Raw genomic sequence first — 13314 nt, 5'->3', positions numbered from 1 at the left:
CTGCACCTCGCCGGAATAGGCGAATCGGGATGAGAGGAAGTGAGAAAACACAGAACATAGAGTGTTAGAGTAGTGGAAAGAAGAACAGGTACCTGTCTTTAAAAAAAACTAAAAAAAAAAGTGCAGACGACGACCTAACATAAACACACAGATCTGACACGGCACCTGTTCGTGCAAATTGTGTGTATATTTTTGTTTTTTGCAGGATACCCACCTGAGCGGGCTGTGCACGAGGCGCTAGCGACTGTGAGGGAGTATCTGGAGGAACATCACGACAAGGTGTGTGTGTGATTGTGTGTGTGTTTGTGTCTGCATGATTGGCAATGTTTCCCTACCATCTCCTCAAGGTATTATTCCTTTCACAGCTGTTGTGTTTGTTTTCTGGTGGGAGCGAGGAGAAGGGTGCATTGAGAAAACCCACACACACCCACACATACATTTAAACACACACTCCCAAGTTCTGGCTCTCATGCTCATGGCCAAGTCTGCGTTTTAATTGGCTCCTTGCGGGACTAAACCCGACTAACACAAACACACACACACACATACACGCACACACACTTTCTCTCCGGAGAAACAGCGAGCGGAGAAAAGACAAAATGATGGAATAGATGACTGGAGGGGAGGGATGGAGAGGGAGAGGGGGGTCCGGGGGGGGCTGGGAGATTGGAACAAAGAGGAAACTTTCCAATCAGTCGTTAACATGCTCTAAACTCTCCTCCCCTCTTCCCCCTTTACACTTCAGGTCTCCTCCCACTCCTCTTTTCAATCTCTCTCTCCGTCTCTAACCACCGTGCGGTATCACCTCCCAGAGAGGGTGTTGACGATGTTATTGTTAGCGCCGGCGTCTCCAGAGTCTCTGTAGCAATACCAGTCGACTGATGCCGTCAGCCGCGCATGCACATTAAGCACGTCTCACCATGGAGGACAACAGTCAACAAGACTTAAACGGCCGAATACAAGACCAGGAAGACAAATCAACACGGCTTAAATTCTGCCCAGAAAATAGTTCCACTGTGTGTTTTTAAGAGGAAAAGAAAAGTTTTATTGTAAACAAATTCGACAGAGTTTATGCACATACATATAAATGTTCACGAGGGGAGGTTTATTCTTTAATTGAACCCGCTTCATTTTGTTTTGTTGGATTTACTCTGGCTTGGAGAGCTGTAATGTAGAAAATGAAATTAAGAAAATTACACACACAGTAAGACAAACAAAATGGACTCAAGACACGGGGAAATGTGACAAAACCCTGCATCAAGTGTAATAATAAATGACATGCATCATTTATTCGTAAAGTACCAACTAAACTGTCGCAAGAGAGTAAAGTTGTTATATTTAACAAATAAGATTCACAGTCGACCTGAAAGTTTCAACAAAACTTATTTGTGACATTTGAGAAAACGACCACCAGATCCATTTAGTAGCAGTGGGCAACCTCCGGGTATGAAGAGTGAAGCCAATGCTGAAGTGCCTTAAACTTGCATTAATCCTAACAGCCAGCAGGGGGCGACTCCTCTGGTTGCAAGAAGAAGTCTGATTGTATAGAAGTCTATGAGAAAATGACCCTACTTCTCACTTGATTTATTACCTCAGTAAACATTGTAAACATGAGTTTATGGTCTCAATCGCTAGTTTCAAGTCTTCTTCAATACAGCATGATGTTCATTTAGTAAGTTATGGTCCCATTTGGAGTCAAATAGACCATAAAGCAGGGGATGCTTTAGGGCGTGGCTACCTTGTGATTGAGAGGTCGCTACCACGGCGTTGTCCGGTCTGGGAGTTGTCCGTGTTTTAGTCTTTAACTCTTAAACAGTATGTTTTCAGATCGTGAAAATTAATATTAACCTTTTTGGTCACCTAAAAGTCTTATTCAGCGTTCGGTTGTACTTAGCTCCTCCCTCTCGTGTCACCTCTGGTTGCAAAAAAACAAGATGCGAAACGGCAGTCCACAAACCAATTGGTGACGTCACGTTGACTATGTGTACTTCTTATATACAGTCTGTGTTTAGCAGCTGTTTTGGGGCTTTCGTATCATTATATCAGATGATCTTCATCAGCAGATGTAAGGAAAATAGCCTTGGAGCCGTATCAACAGTATGTCTGCCATGTGGTTTGCTTCATTAGTCTAGATAAGTAGGTAGTTTTTTGAAGGTCTCAATTTGTTATAGTAAGTGCTGTAGTGAATGCCGATTTGTTTTAGAATATGGAAAGTAAACCTCAGGACTTCGTCAGGCTTAATGTTTTTCAGAAATGCAGATGAAAGGAATGCTGAATGAGAGATTGCATTGCCCGCCAGCAGGTTTGGGTTAAATCACGATCAACAATGTTTGGAATGATGGTAAAAGGTTTTATAGTCATCAAAATGCAGTATGTGCCAGTTGCTTTTACTCACTTCTGTGACACTGGAAAACATGCTGAAGCATTTTGATGACTATAAAACCTTTTACCATCATTCCAAACATTGTTGATCATGATTTATCAATATCACTACTTGTACGGGTTGCCATTATAGAGATGAATGTTTTACCAAGGCTATTATATCCAATGCAGAAGTTACCTAATTATGTTCCAGGAAAGTTTCAAATCATTACATAATATGATTTGTAAATCTGTGTGGAAGTATAAGCACCGCAGATTGAAGCTGGAGAAATTGCAGTTAAATGTGGTCAAAGGGGGATTAGCACTTCCCAATATAATGTATTATCACTTGGCTTCACAACTTAGATACATTACAGAGTGGTTAAAAACGACCTTAATTCCTCATGTCTTGATTTGGAAAATACTGGGTGCGAGCCTGCTCTTTCGGACATGCCATTTATAAATAATGCAGTTTCATTAAAGGGGATGAAGGAAAACTTTATTGTTAGAAATACTCTCGAAACCTGGAATCAGGTCACTTTGGAATAACAAATCAATACTCTGTTTTGGCACCTATTGTATGTAATCCTGATCTTGCACAGCCTCGTTCAAAACATGAAATAGAAGATCTCTTTTTAGGTGGGACTCTAAAATCCTTTTCACAACTCAGGACTGAGTTTGACCTTCCTCGAGCACAATTCGTCCGCTATTTACAATTTAGGAGTTACATCCACTCTATACCAATATATAGGAGTGGTTTGTACATGAATCACTTGGAAAATATACTATTGAAAGCTTCTTCTCTAAGAAAGAAAGTTATATTTATGATCAAATTTTTGTCAACATCCCTATTATCAATAGTAAAACATCTTGGGGGGGGAGATTTTGGGTCCCATCTTGATAAATTGTAGTGAAACATTTTATTGAATGCAAAGAAAATGACATGTTCTGATAATCCTTATGAGACCCAATTTAAGATTATTCACAGACTACGTGGAAATCCCTCTATTCAATCTAAATATGACCCTATGTGCCCTCCATTATGGCTGAAATGTAAAAATAGCTGTGACACCATCTCATGTAATCTTATTAATTAGAGATTAATCACGATTAACTATGGACAATCATGCGATTAATTGTGATTAAATGTTTTAATCGATTGGCAGCCCTAGTTTGTAAGTGACTGGTCCCCAATAGCAAGTAATAGCAATACATATATGGGTAACAAATATAACAGTATGAGTACGTGCAACTGTTAAAGTCACCGGATTGTGACTATTGCTGATGCTCACATTTTATTTTCATTTTCTTTCTTTCTTTTCTTTTTTTTTGTGTGTGTCTGGGTGTGTTTTTGTTTTGTGGTTTTTGGTACGTCTTGTCTCAATTGTAGGTCTTTGTATTGTGTCATTTTACTATGTTGAAAATAAAAATATTTAAAGTGATGATGATTTAATCCTAACCCGCTGGCGGGCAGGAGGGTTTTAGGAGGTTAAAGGAAAGTCAGTGAGGGGAAGTCAGTGCAAGATGTGAAATATAAACTTTGCTGCTGTCAGTTTGAGAAGAGAGTATTTACATACTCTACAGGCAGTTCTGATCAAGCCCATTACATTCACTTGATGTTATTGTTAGCTTTAGCATCTCCAGGTTCCCTGTTGCAATACTATCAAAATGAGCCTCCCACTGCTGCTACCGTTTTCTGGAGACCATTTTGCATCTCTCCTCGCATGCATTTGCTTTAATTTGAATGAGGGAGGCGTAAAAATGGCGCAAGTGGAGGCAACTCGGTGTGGAGGTTAGAGATTTCGAACCTTAGCCCAGGGGATGTAGTTACTTACCACACATTTCCATATCTTCCCTTTTAGCCTCCATTCAAATCCTGGCGAGTGAAGGTAATTGTGCAACAAGCATTAGGCTGACAAACACGGGCTGCAGGCTAGCAGGCTGCAGAAATGTCTTTGAAAGCAACGAGAATTAAACTTCCACACCAAGCAGAAAGTGATCGAAACAGCCGGGGCTATAAATTGCACTGCCTCGGCCCAAAACGGAAAAAATCTAAACCTTTGTGGAGACATTAGGGAGGTAATAATGTTTGTTAGAGGATGAGAAATAAGACAGCACTGCGGTGCTTATATCCCTGGAAACATCCTTTTACTGTAGCTACAGTAACTTTATCATCTTTCATCTTCAGTTTATCATCAGGCTACATATAATGCTGCGTACTGTACTGTTCTGTACTGTACTGTATGTCCAGCTATACAGGATATAATGTAAACATTATAGACTGCAGAGATCTAAAGAACACAAGAGCGCAGAGCATAAAGATTGTTTATTGAAGTAAAATAGCCGCACTCACTCGGCCAGCGTCTTAATATTATTTGAAAGCTATTATCTTTATGGCTGTGTGTGTGCGAGTGTGTGTTTGTGTAGTGGTGATTCTGGATTGAGTTGAATTGTGTTTCTCACACAGTAATGAGAGAAACTGAGGGCCTAATGCCAAATCAGCTACACACAGTGTAACACTCAGGGGCATGCACGAAAACACATAAAGTTACTTATCTCTCCCTCATACACACACAAACACTTTTACAGAAGACATACTTACAGACCTACACAGGAACTTATACTCTCTCTCTCTCTCACACACACACACACACACACACAGGGCACACAGTGGAATAAGCGCTGTGTTGTGTCATGATCATAATAGGAAGCTAATAGGGCCGTAATGGACTGATGCATTAGCTGCCTTCTCCTGATATCGCCTCCGCACAATGTCACACACTGTTATACTGTTTCCCCCCTGCTGTTGATGAATTCACGGTTATTGCAAATGCTTGTAATAAAGGTCATTTTGTGTGTGTGTGTGTGTGTGTGTGTGTGTGTTTGTGTCAGCTGGACAGAGTCATCTTTTGTGTGTTCTTGCCGACGGATAAGGAGCTGTATATGCAGAACCTCCCGCTCTACTTCCCTGCTGGTGAGTCGTCTTTCACACACACAAACACACACATACACGTATACACACACACACACATACACACACACACACACAAACACACTTTACTATATACAGTGATGACAGCTCAGCTCAGCTCAATTTAGCTTCACACACAACTAGAGACACACACACAGCGGTGTGATAAACACGCTGCTTCATCCACTGTGTGCTATTTGCACATCCAGTACATTCACACATCCAAGAGGGTCATTAGACACATAATGGTGTGTATATATAGCATACTTAATTGTGTTTAATTACATCAAATAAACATATTCTTTACTCCCCACACACACACGTACATGCAGTGACATTAAATACACATAAAAGATGCACAGTGGCTTGTGCCAACCCGTGTTTAACAAATGATTTGAATACACAAAAGCCCACACATACAGTCCATGTGATGTACACATTTGGTTTATTGGTATGGCCTTTTCCATAGCTGACAACCTGAGTAACTGAGCTTTGTTATTTCAATTTATTTGATTTATTTAATCAGTTAAATCCATTTGAACACAAATTGACATTTGGTCTGTTGAGTTAAGACACTGCGTTAAATGTTAAATAAAAGTCATCAAAGTTATGGACCGGAATAATTTCAGTCAGCGGCAAAGCAGAACAAACAAAATGAGACGCACAAAATATTTTTGTTCTTTTATTGCACCACTAAAAATGAGACATTCATACTGTCCTTTTCTGATGTATTTATTGGAGCAGACATTCACATATTTTATGAGATGGATGTATACAGTAAGTACAATCCACATAACCAGCTTGAGGGACACGATGAGGACTTAAAACATATTCATTATCAACAGTAGCCTGTGATCTGTGATGCAGACATTTAAGGGTTGGAACAATAAAAACACTTAAAAGAGTTAAGTTAGTTCATCACTTTAACAATTTGCATATTTGCTTTCTTTCTGAGAGTTAGTTGAGATGATGGATACCTGTCACATGTCTGTATCATAAGTATGGAGCTGGAGTCAGGATGTTGTTAGCTTAGCTTAGCATAAACACTGGAAGCAGGGGGAAACATGTAGCCTGACTCTGTCCAAAGTTAAAAAATACGTCTACCAGCATCTTTAAGCTTGATAATTCACACATTGTATCTCATTTGTTTAACTTGCACGTAAACAGAAATATAGGAACAGCGAGGGAGTTGGGTTCTGTAACTATTTCTGTTGTCTTCACTTGAAGTCCATCCATGTGTTTGTTTATAGTTCTTCAGTAGCTATCTTAACTTTTATTGTTAACTAAACTGCTAAAGTGCACACGTTACTCTTCTCTTGAAGATTTTTAGTTGTTTTTGGCCAAAACACGTGGGTGCATTTCCATCACCCGCTGGACTGGAGTAGTACATGCACTGATTTACATATAGCCCAAGATGGATGCAATCAGATCCGTGATCTGGCTAACAGAGACACATATACATATGTGGGTAAGTGTTAATGAAATGTATTACATTATATCTTTTTATTTTTTATTAGCATATGAGACACTTGAAGTGAGTGTAATGTGACCACTGTGTCAACGAGACTCAGGGAAGGTGTGTGCAGTCACTAGGAGTGTTTCCATCCATCTGTTTTTATTTTAATTTGCACATCAGAAAACCTGATTCAAAATTTTATAAAAAATCAAAATATCGCAAGAATGTTTTTACACTTGTCTGAGGTGGAAAATTTGGTGTATCGCTAAAAGTGAAATGTGAGAGAGTGCGATGGAAACAGTCTTGGCGAATGAATCATGGCGTCCATGAAGCGTGACGTAAACGTTCACTGCAGCTTCTGATCCGCTGAAGACGCGAAAAATGGCGATTGACAAAAACATCAGATCTGTGTGGCGCTCTTTTGATTACATCATCTCGTTGTACCTCTTCTACTTTTGCAATGGCAGCTGACTGGAAAATTAGCAACACCTACTGCTTATGTCGAGGAACCATCTCCTATTGTAATGTTTGCATAACGCTAAATTCACACCAGACAGTGACGAAGTGCGGCTCGTCACGATACATTTTTCTGCGGCCAGGACGCGTATTCATGCATTTCAGGCGGTAAGAAATTCTTTGTAACATGTCACAGGAGTCATTGGATCTATTTACTGATTGGCTGTGAGTCCTCTCTAGCTGCACTTCGCTGCTAAAACTTAAACTTTTCCCAACTTTTGTTTGCCCGCACTTCGCCGCAGAAACAAACGGCCACAGCTCGCTGAGCTCGGGAGCGGCCTCCACAGCTTTTCATAGACTCTGCATGGCAGCTCACTGCAGGCCGCACATCGCCGCTGTTCTGGTGTAAATTCAGCATAACAGTAGTGGATGGAAACACCCATAAAGTTGCATTTTCTTTTGCCAATTTCTGAAAATGGGGTTAAAATGTGGGCAACATTTGAATGGAACCTTGCTAATGTGCCCAGCAGTTGTTCTGATCTCAATCTCAGAAAGTAAGCAAAAATTGTATGTCTTTTTTCCCCAAGTACAGCGTGCAAGATGTCATTTGAAGACTTTTATTCATTTCTTAGCCAATCATCTGTGTTTTGTCCTCATTTCTGTCCGTCCCTTTAGCCTGACCAATGACAGCAGCTTATTGTTCAGGTAACCAGCATGGTGTGTGTTAACATGTGAAGTTTACTCAATCAAAAGGAATAACTAGTCTGTTTGTAGATGGTCAGTCTTAACCCGTGTGAGATGTAAGTGCTGTGTTCAGAGAGGAAACCATGACATTTCCTCCAACCAGCATATTTGCACCTCAGTTAAATGAAAATGGCTTTTTGCACTGGGCACTGCTGGCCTCAAGCCAGTTTACAAACTGTTGCTGAGGAAGAAAACATTGAAAGCTGTTTCTTCTGAAGGTTAAAGTGTCTGGTTTATATGAGAAAAATAACAACCAGGTTTTGAGCCTCCAAGGTTCCTCCTTCAACCTGGAATTCCTGTCACACCTGCTTTTCAAAATGGACTAAACGAAAGCCGTGTGCCATCATTGCAGATTGATCCGTAAATGAAGTTTAGTAAATACGTAAATTTTATGTTGGCTCGAGCTGTGACATGATGACTTCACCCATTTGTTTTGATTACACCCGTGATTGATAGTGTTATAATGCCAAGCAGTCTGGGCTCCTAAACATGATCAGTCATTCACTCAATTATTCAAATTAAGCATTGGTATTACAACTGCAGCCTTAACCTAATGTCTTGCTTTACCGCTGCTATAAATCAAACTCACCTCTCGCCTCCCAAACATTTTGAGAGAGAGGTCTCAACCATCTCGTGCTTTCTGCTTTTATAAAACATGTTGTTTGTTTTTTGTGGCACACAGCTGCTGCAAAAGCCAAACTCAACCAACAAAACAAATCAGAAAGTTGCTGCAAATTTCCCTCTCCACAAGTTTTGTACAGCTGCTCAGTCCTGCATCTAATTTGGTCAAACTATTACATTTACCTGAATTATTCAGATGGAGCAGGGTCACTCAAACTCAGTCTCTGTACACAGTAAGAAGTTGGCGACGTAAACAACTGTGGACCTGAATTAGTGCCTTTACAACCTGCCTCTGTTTGTGATTTTAGACCTTACAAAACAATAGGGCTGAATGATTTAAAAAAAACAAAACATTGAATGGCGATTGTTTCGACTGATATTGCAATTGCGATATGATTTGCGATATTAGAGAGGATTTTTTTTTAGTATTCTCATTTTCATTGAAAAAAATATTCAAATTATTATGGTGTGATTTTTTTTCAGGGATCTGTACCAAACAAAAATGTTTTCGAAAATCTATAGAATATGATGTGTAGGCTAGGACATATCTGCAGCATGACAAATTGTATTTTTAAATTGTATATTGCCTTCAACGAATATTGCACCTCCTGCAATTTTAAAATTACAGTAGGCCATATTTTAGATTTAGAGTTGTTTAGACATATAAAAAAAGTACAAGTTGATAATACATAAACAAAAACAAATGTGATGGAGAGGTGCAAAAAAAAACTCATAGGGGCTCGAACAGAGCACTCTCCAGTGCAAACCTTAATCAATAATAAAGAGAGAATAAAATATTAAAAAGGATGGTCAAGAGAGAGAGAAGAAGGAAAAAGAAAAAGACAAGGTTACACACACTAGCAAGCATCATTATATGCAAGCAGACAAAGTGATGAAACAGAATTAAGATTCACATTATTATATCATCAATGAAAACTCATTATTAGTAAGCAATTTACAGAGATAATCCATGAGGAAAACATTGGGGAGATAAAAACAAACCTTTAACAGCTTTCTTAAATTGTTCTGGTGCCAACTTTAAAATATGAGATGGCATAGCGTTCCATATCACTGGAACTATTGCAATTTCGATAAAATTTGGATTAATTGTGCAGCCCTACAAAGCAATTATTACGATCAGACTTTATTCATCTTTATATTTCCACTTTCCAGATTTGTGTGACAGAAATTGTAGCTTTAACTGAAATAAGAAGAGGGTAACACCGAAGATTAACCACAACAAACCGACAGACTTTGAACAAAATCTTGGTAGCATGAATAGCAGAAAGCCAACACAGTGAAGTTTGACATTGAAACTAAAGCGAAGAGTGTTGTGTTGCATTTTAAATGAAAGGAGGATTTCATGGTCTCAGTGGCAGTAAGCAACAGAGAAAAGCCTCTGGGGTTTGAATATATCACCCTGTATATCATTAATATGCATGCTGCTTAACAGTTCAAGGCTATACAGTACGCATGACATTTAACATAATGTTCTTACCTTTACAGTTCAGTATGTTTTAAAATGCGTTTGCCAAAAAAACAAGCACACTTAAATACATGAGACGAGATGAAAACACTCCATAAAATGAGGATTTAAAGTGTTTCCCATATGTGCCCTGACAGACAAGGAGTCAAAGAAGAGTAAAAGAGAAAAGAGGAGCAGCCTATTAAAAATAAGAGCAGAATCCAATCAACTCTGCAGCCGTATCTCCCACATAAGCTTTACAGTCAGACATTGGGTTAAGAGACTTAATTTTTTATCTTTTTGCAGACAGATCCAACCAGTAGTGGCCGATACCAGGAAGGATTTCTCTCTCATTTCAATATAGGCCTCGGGGAAGATCAATTGCTAAAAATAATGGGATCTCAAACCGCGATGCCCTTGTGCTCTCTACTTTAATAAAAACCTAAATATGTCAGGAGTTTACTAAGAAGGGTTTTTTGGATAAAAATGTAACAATGACTAAGCAGAAGCAGCCACCTTGCATTAAAATAGAACTGTTAGTATGAGCTTAAAGGATAACGCTGCTGGTGATATTCTATATTTTTCTGATTGTCAACAAATCCTCTGAAAATGCTACAATGAATTGATCCTTCTAACAAGTATTTCCTGTGTATCCAAAGCCTGATATATCATATTCCTGCCATAGACCTCCAACTACTATTAAAAATACATCAATGAGCCATGCTGTTGCACTGGGCGGCATGTTCCTTCATTAACATGAACTCTGTAGTTTATTTCGAGTCAATCCATTATACACTGTTCTGCTGCAGTAATACTCACTGGAGCATCAATTGTGTATTAATCCACTGCTGAAAATAGTCCCTCTATATGTTGGCTTAAGTTTGTTTCCAGTTGATTTGAATTTGGGAACAATAAGCCGCAAATTAATAATCAAGTAAAAATAAAAATGTTGCAGCAGCTGCTTTCCATGTGGCCTCAAAGAAAAGGCAGTTTGCACTTCAGTTTGGGTAAATGGTCGGAGAGAAAGTCTGTCATCAATCACAACTATACTGTTTCAGTGGTCACAAAGTGTTTATATATCAAAATTAAAATAATCAACCAAATATATTTACATTTTACTAAATAAGTTCTTGATTACTTAAAGGACCAGTGTGTAGGATCTGGCAGCATCTAGTGGCGTTGTTGCAGATTGCAACCAACTGAGTATCTCTCCACTCACTCCTCCCTTTCCAAGACTGCGGTAACGTCGTTCACCTCGCTCAGAGGTCATCCTTACCATAATGACACTACTTTAGGAGCAACGGAAGTCAGACGGTGGCTGGTGGTACCACGGTTTTGCACTCAGCGGCTCACGTTACCGCAGTTTCACAAGCGTGTCAAAGAACTACGGTGGCCTTCAGGTAACGAAAAAGTTTGAAATTTCTCTCTCTAGAGGCAGTGTTTGGTTTGTCCGTTCTGGGCTACTGTAGAAACATGGTGGACTCTGTGAAGAAGACCCACTCCCTATGTAGATATGAAGGGGTCATTCTAAGCTAACGAAAACACAAAGTTTTTTAGTTTCAGGGGATTATACACCAATGAAAACATAGTTATGAATATTATATTCTATTTCTGTTAATAGATCCCCCAAAATGTTACATACTGTTCCTTTAAAGCTGCACTAATATACTAAAGTGAAAGATGTCGCTTGTAGTGACAAACTCACAGAGAATCGGCTGCTCTACGCTGCATTTTAGCGTTTTTTTCGTTCATTTTCTGGAAAAAAAATAAACACAGATAAACCCACTTTATTCTACGTACATTGCACCAAATGGAGGATAGCCAAAGTTAGTGACTATCTTGTGAAGATAGTCGAGCATTTAGCCGTGAAAGTGCCAGATATTTTCCTCAGGAGTTGGTGGAGAACCAAACAGAGCAAAAACGAGAGTCGATATTAGACTTCACTAGAAACTATACTCCAAGTTAATGTAAATGTCGCCCTGTGGGAAACTGTTGGCTAACATGTTTGCTATAATGATTTTGAGGTTTTAATCAGTGTTGTGTTCACAGCTTGTTCCTCTGCCCCCAGCTGACCAGAAATCAATGAAAGCTGCTTTAAAAGCTTATGTGTAATATTAGCTTTGATTTCGTGGTCAGATTGTAAAGTTGAGTTATTTTATATATAATGAATACTGAACCATGAATCCATCCAGCTTTAGAGTTAGAGGGGTTTTTTTATACTTGTGTATGAGGGGAAACTCATTATCTTCCACTGAACAAGCTACAGTTTCAAACTGTGACACAGCATCAACTCTTCACTGAAGCATGAAATCAGCACTTTCACATCTTCACACTGAGTCGGTTGACTAAAGAGGTTATTTTCCAAAAATGCAGGTGTGTCCCTTTAAAAAGAAAAGAGTCTGCACTAGCTGTTGGTGTCTTTCTCCTGTAATGGATGTACAGCAGGTTTTGTAGCAGCAGTGAGCGAGCAGTAGCGGTGCTTGGCTGGTAGATGGACCGGAACTGTCTGTCTGTGTGACAGAGCTGCTGCAGGCAGGCCTCCAAGTCTCCACTATAAACCTTATGTGTCTCCAACACCTGGCACTGCCCACACTGGCGGTCTGTGTGATGTGTATGTGTTTGCATGTTTTCAGTGTGTCTTTAGCCATGTTGGACTGAGAGTGACTAATCCGCACTAACAGATCCCTCTGAAGCAACCACACGCTCCAAAAACCAAAATGCTATTAACCGCTGCATGACCAAGGTAAAGGGCTCTCTTCTCCTGTTTTACAAGTTGAATTTTTCTTTTTTCTCTCTCACAGCTCCCACAGAGGCCACAGTAAAGAGTAAACTCTAAGAGAGTGGATTTGTCAGATTTGGTTGCTGTGGATACGCTCAACATCCAGATTCCTCCTCCTCGCTGTCGTCGCAGATCAAGACCTTCTTCAGCAGGAGGATATCTCCTAAATAGATGATTGCTTTTTTTGAATTGCACGCTGGCTCTTCTGCAGGTGTTGATTACTTCCTCTGTTTTCCCCATGAATGGTTGAGAGAGGTATTGTGATGAAGGTGTGAAATGATAGTGAAAATTCTTATGAAAAAATGGACCTTAAGCTGCACTCTAACTTAACCTTTATTGTCTGTGATCGCTGGTAGCTTTGCATCCAGCTATGAGTTGTGTGTCCTGTGCTATTTGGATATTGGGATTACAGTGTGTGTGTGAGACGATGACAAAAGCTTATTAAAACAAATCACACAGGC

The 13314-nt window shown here is 39.6% G+C and overlaps 1 protein-coding gene across 3 annotated transcripts in view; it reads left to right on the top strand.

Moving 5' to 3' along the window:
- The window catches only part of macrod1 (mono-ADP ribosylhydrolase 1), a 137310-nt gene extending 123996 nt beyond the window's left edge, over window positions 1-13314 (top strand). For 2 of the 3 annotated variants that reach the window (XM_037779724.1, XM_037779721.1), the window contains 3 exons: window positions 206-279; window positions 5254-5335; window positions 12876-13314. In XM_037779724.1, coding sequence (XP_037635652.1) covers window positions 206-279; window positions 5254-5335; window positions 12876-12910 — 191 coding nt within the window. In that variant the 3' untranslated portion in view covers window positions 12911-13314. Of the gene's footprint in view, window positions 1-205; window positions 280-5253; window positions 5336-7919; window positions 7950-12875 lie in introns of all 3 variants that reach the window. The other variant, XM_037779723.1, reaches the window with a different exon arrangement.

This window comes from Sebastes umbrosus, chromosome 9 (assembly GCF_015220745.1).
Source record: "Sebastes umbrosus isolate fSebUmb1 chromosome 9, fSebUmb1.pri, whole genome shotgun sequence".
Classification (NCBI taxonomy): Eukaryota; Metazoa; Chordata; class Actinopteri; order Perciformes; family Sebastidae; genus Sebastes; species Sebastes umbrosus.
The sequence above is the reverse complement of the archived record's forward strand: the minus strand, read 5'-3'. Positions and strand labels throughout refer to the sequence as shown.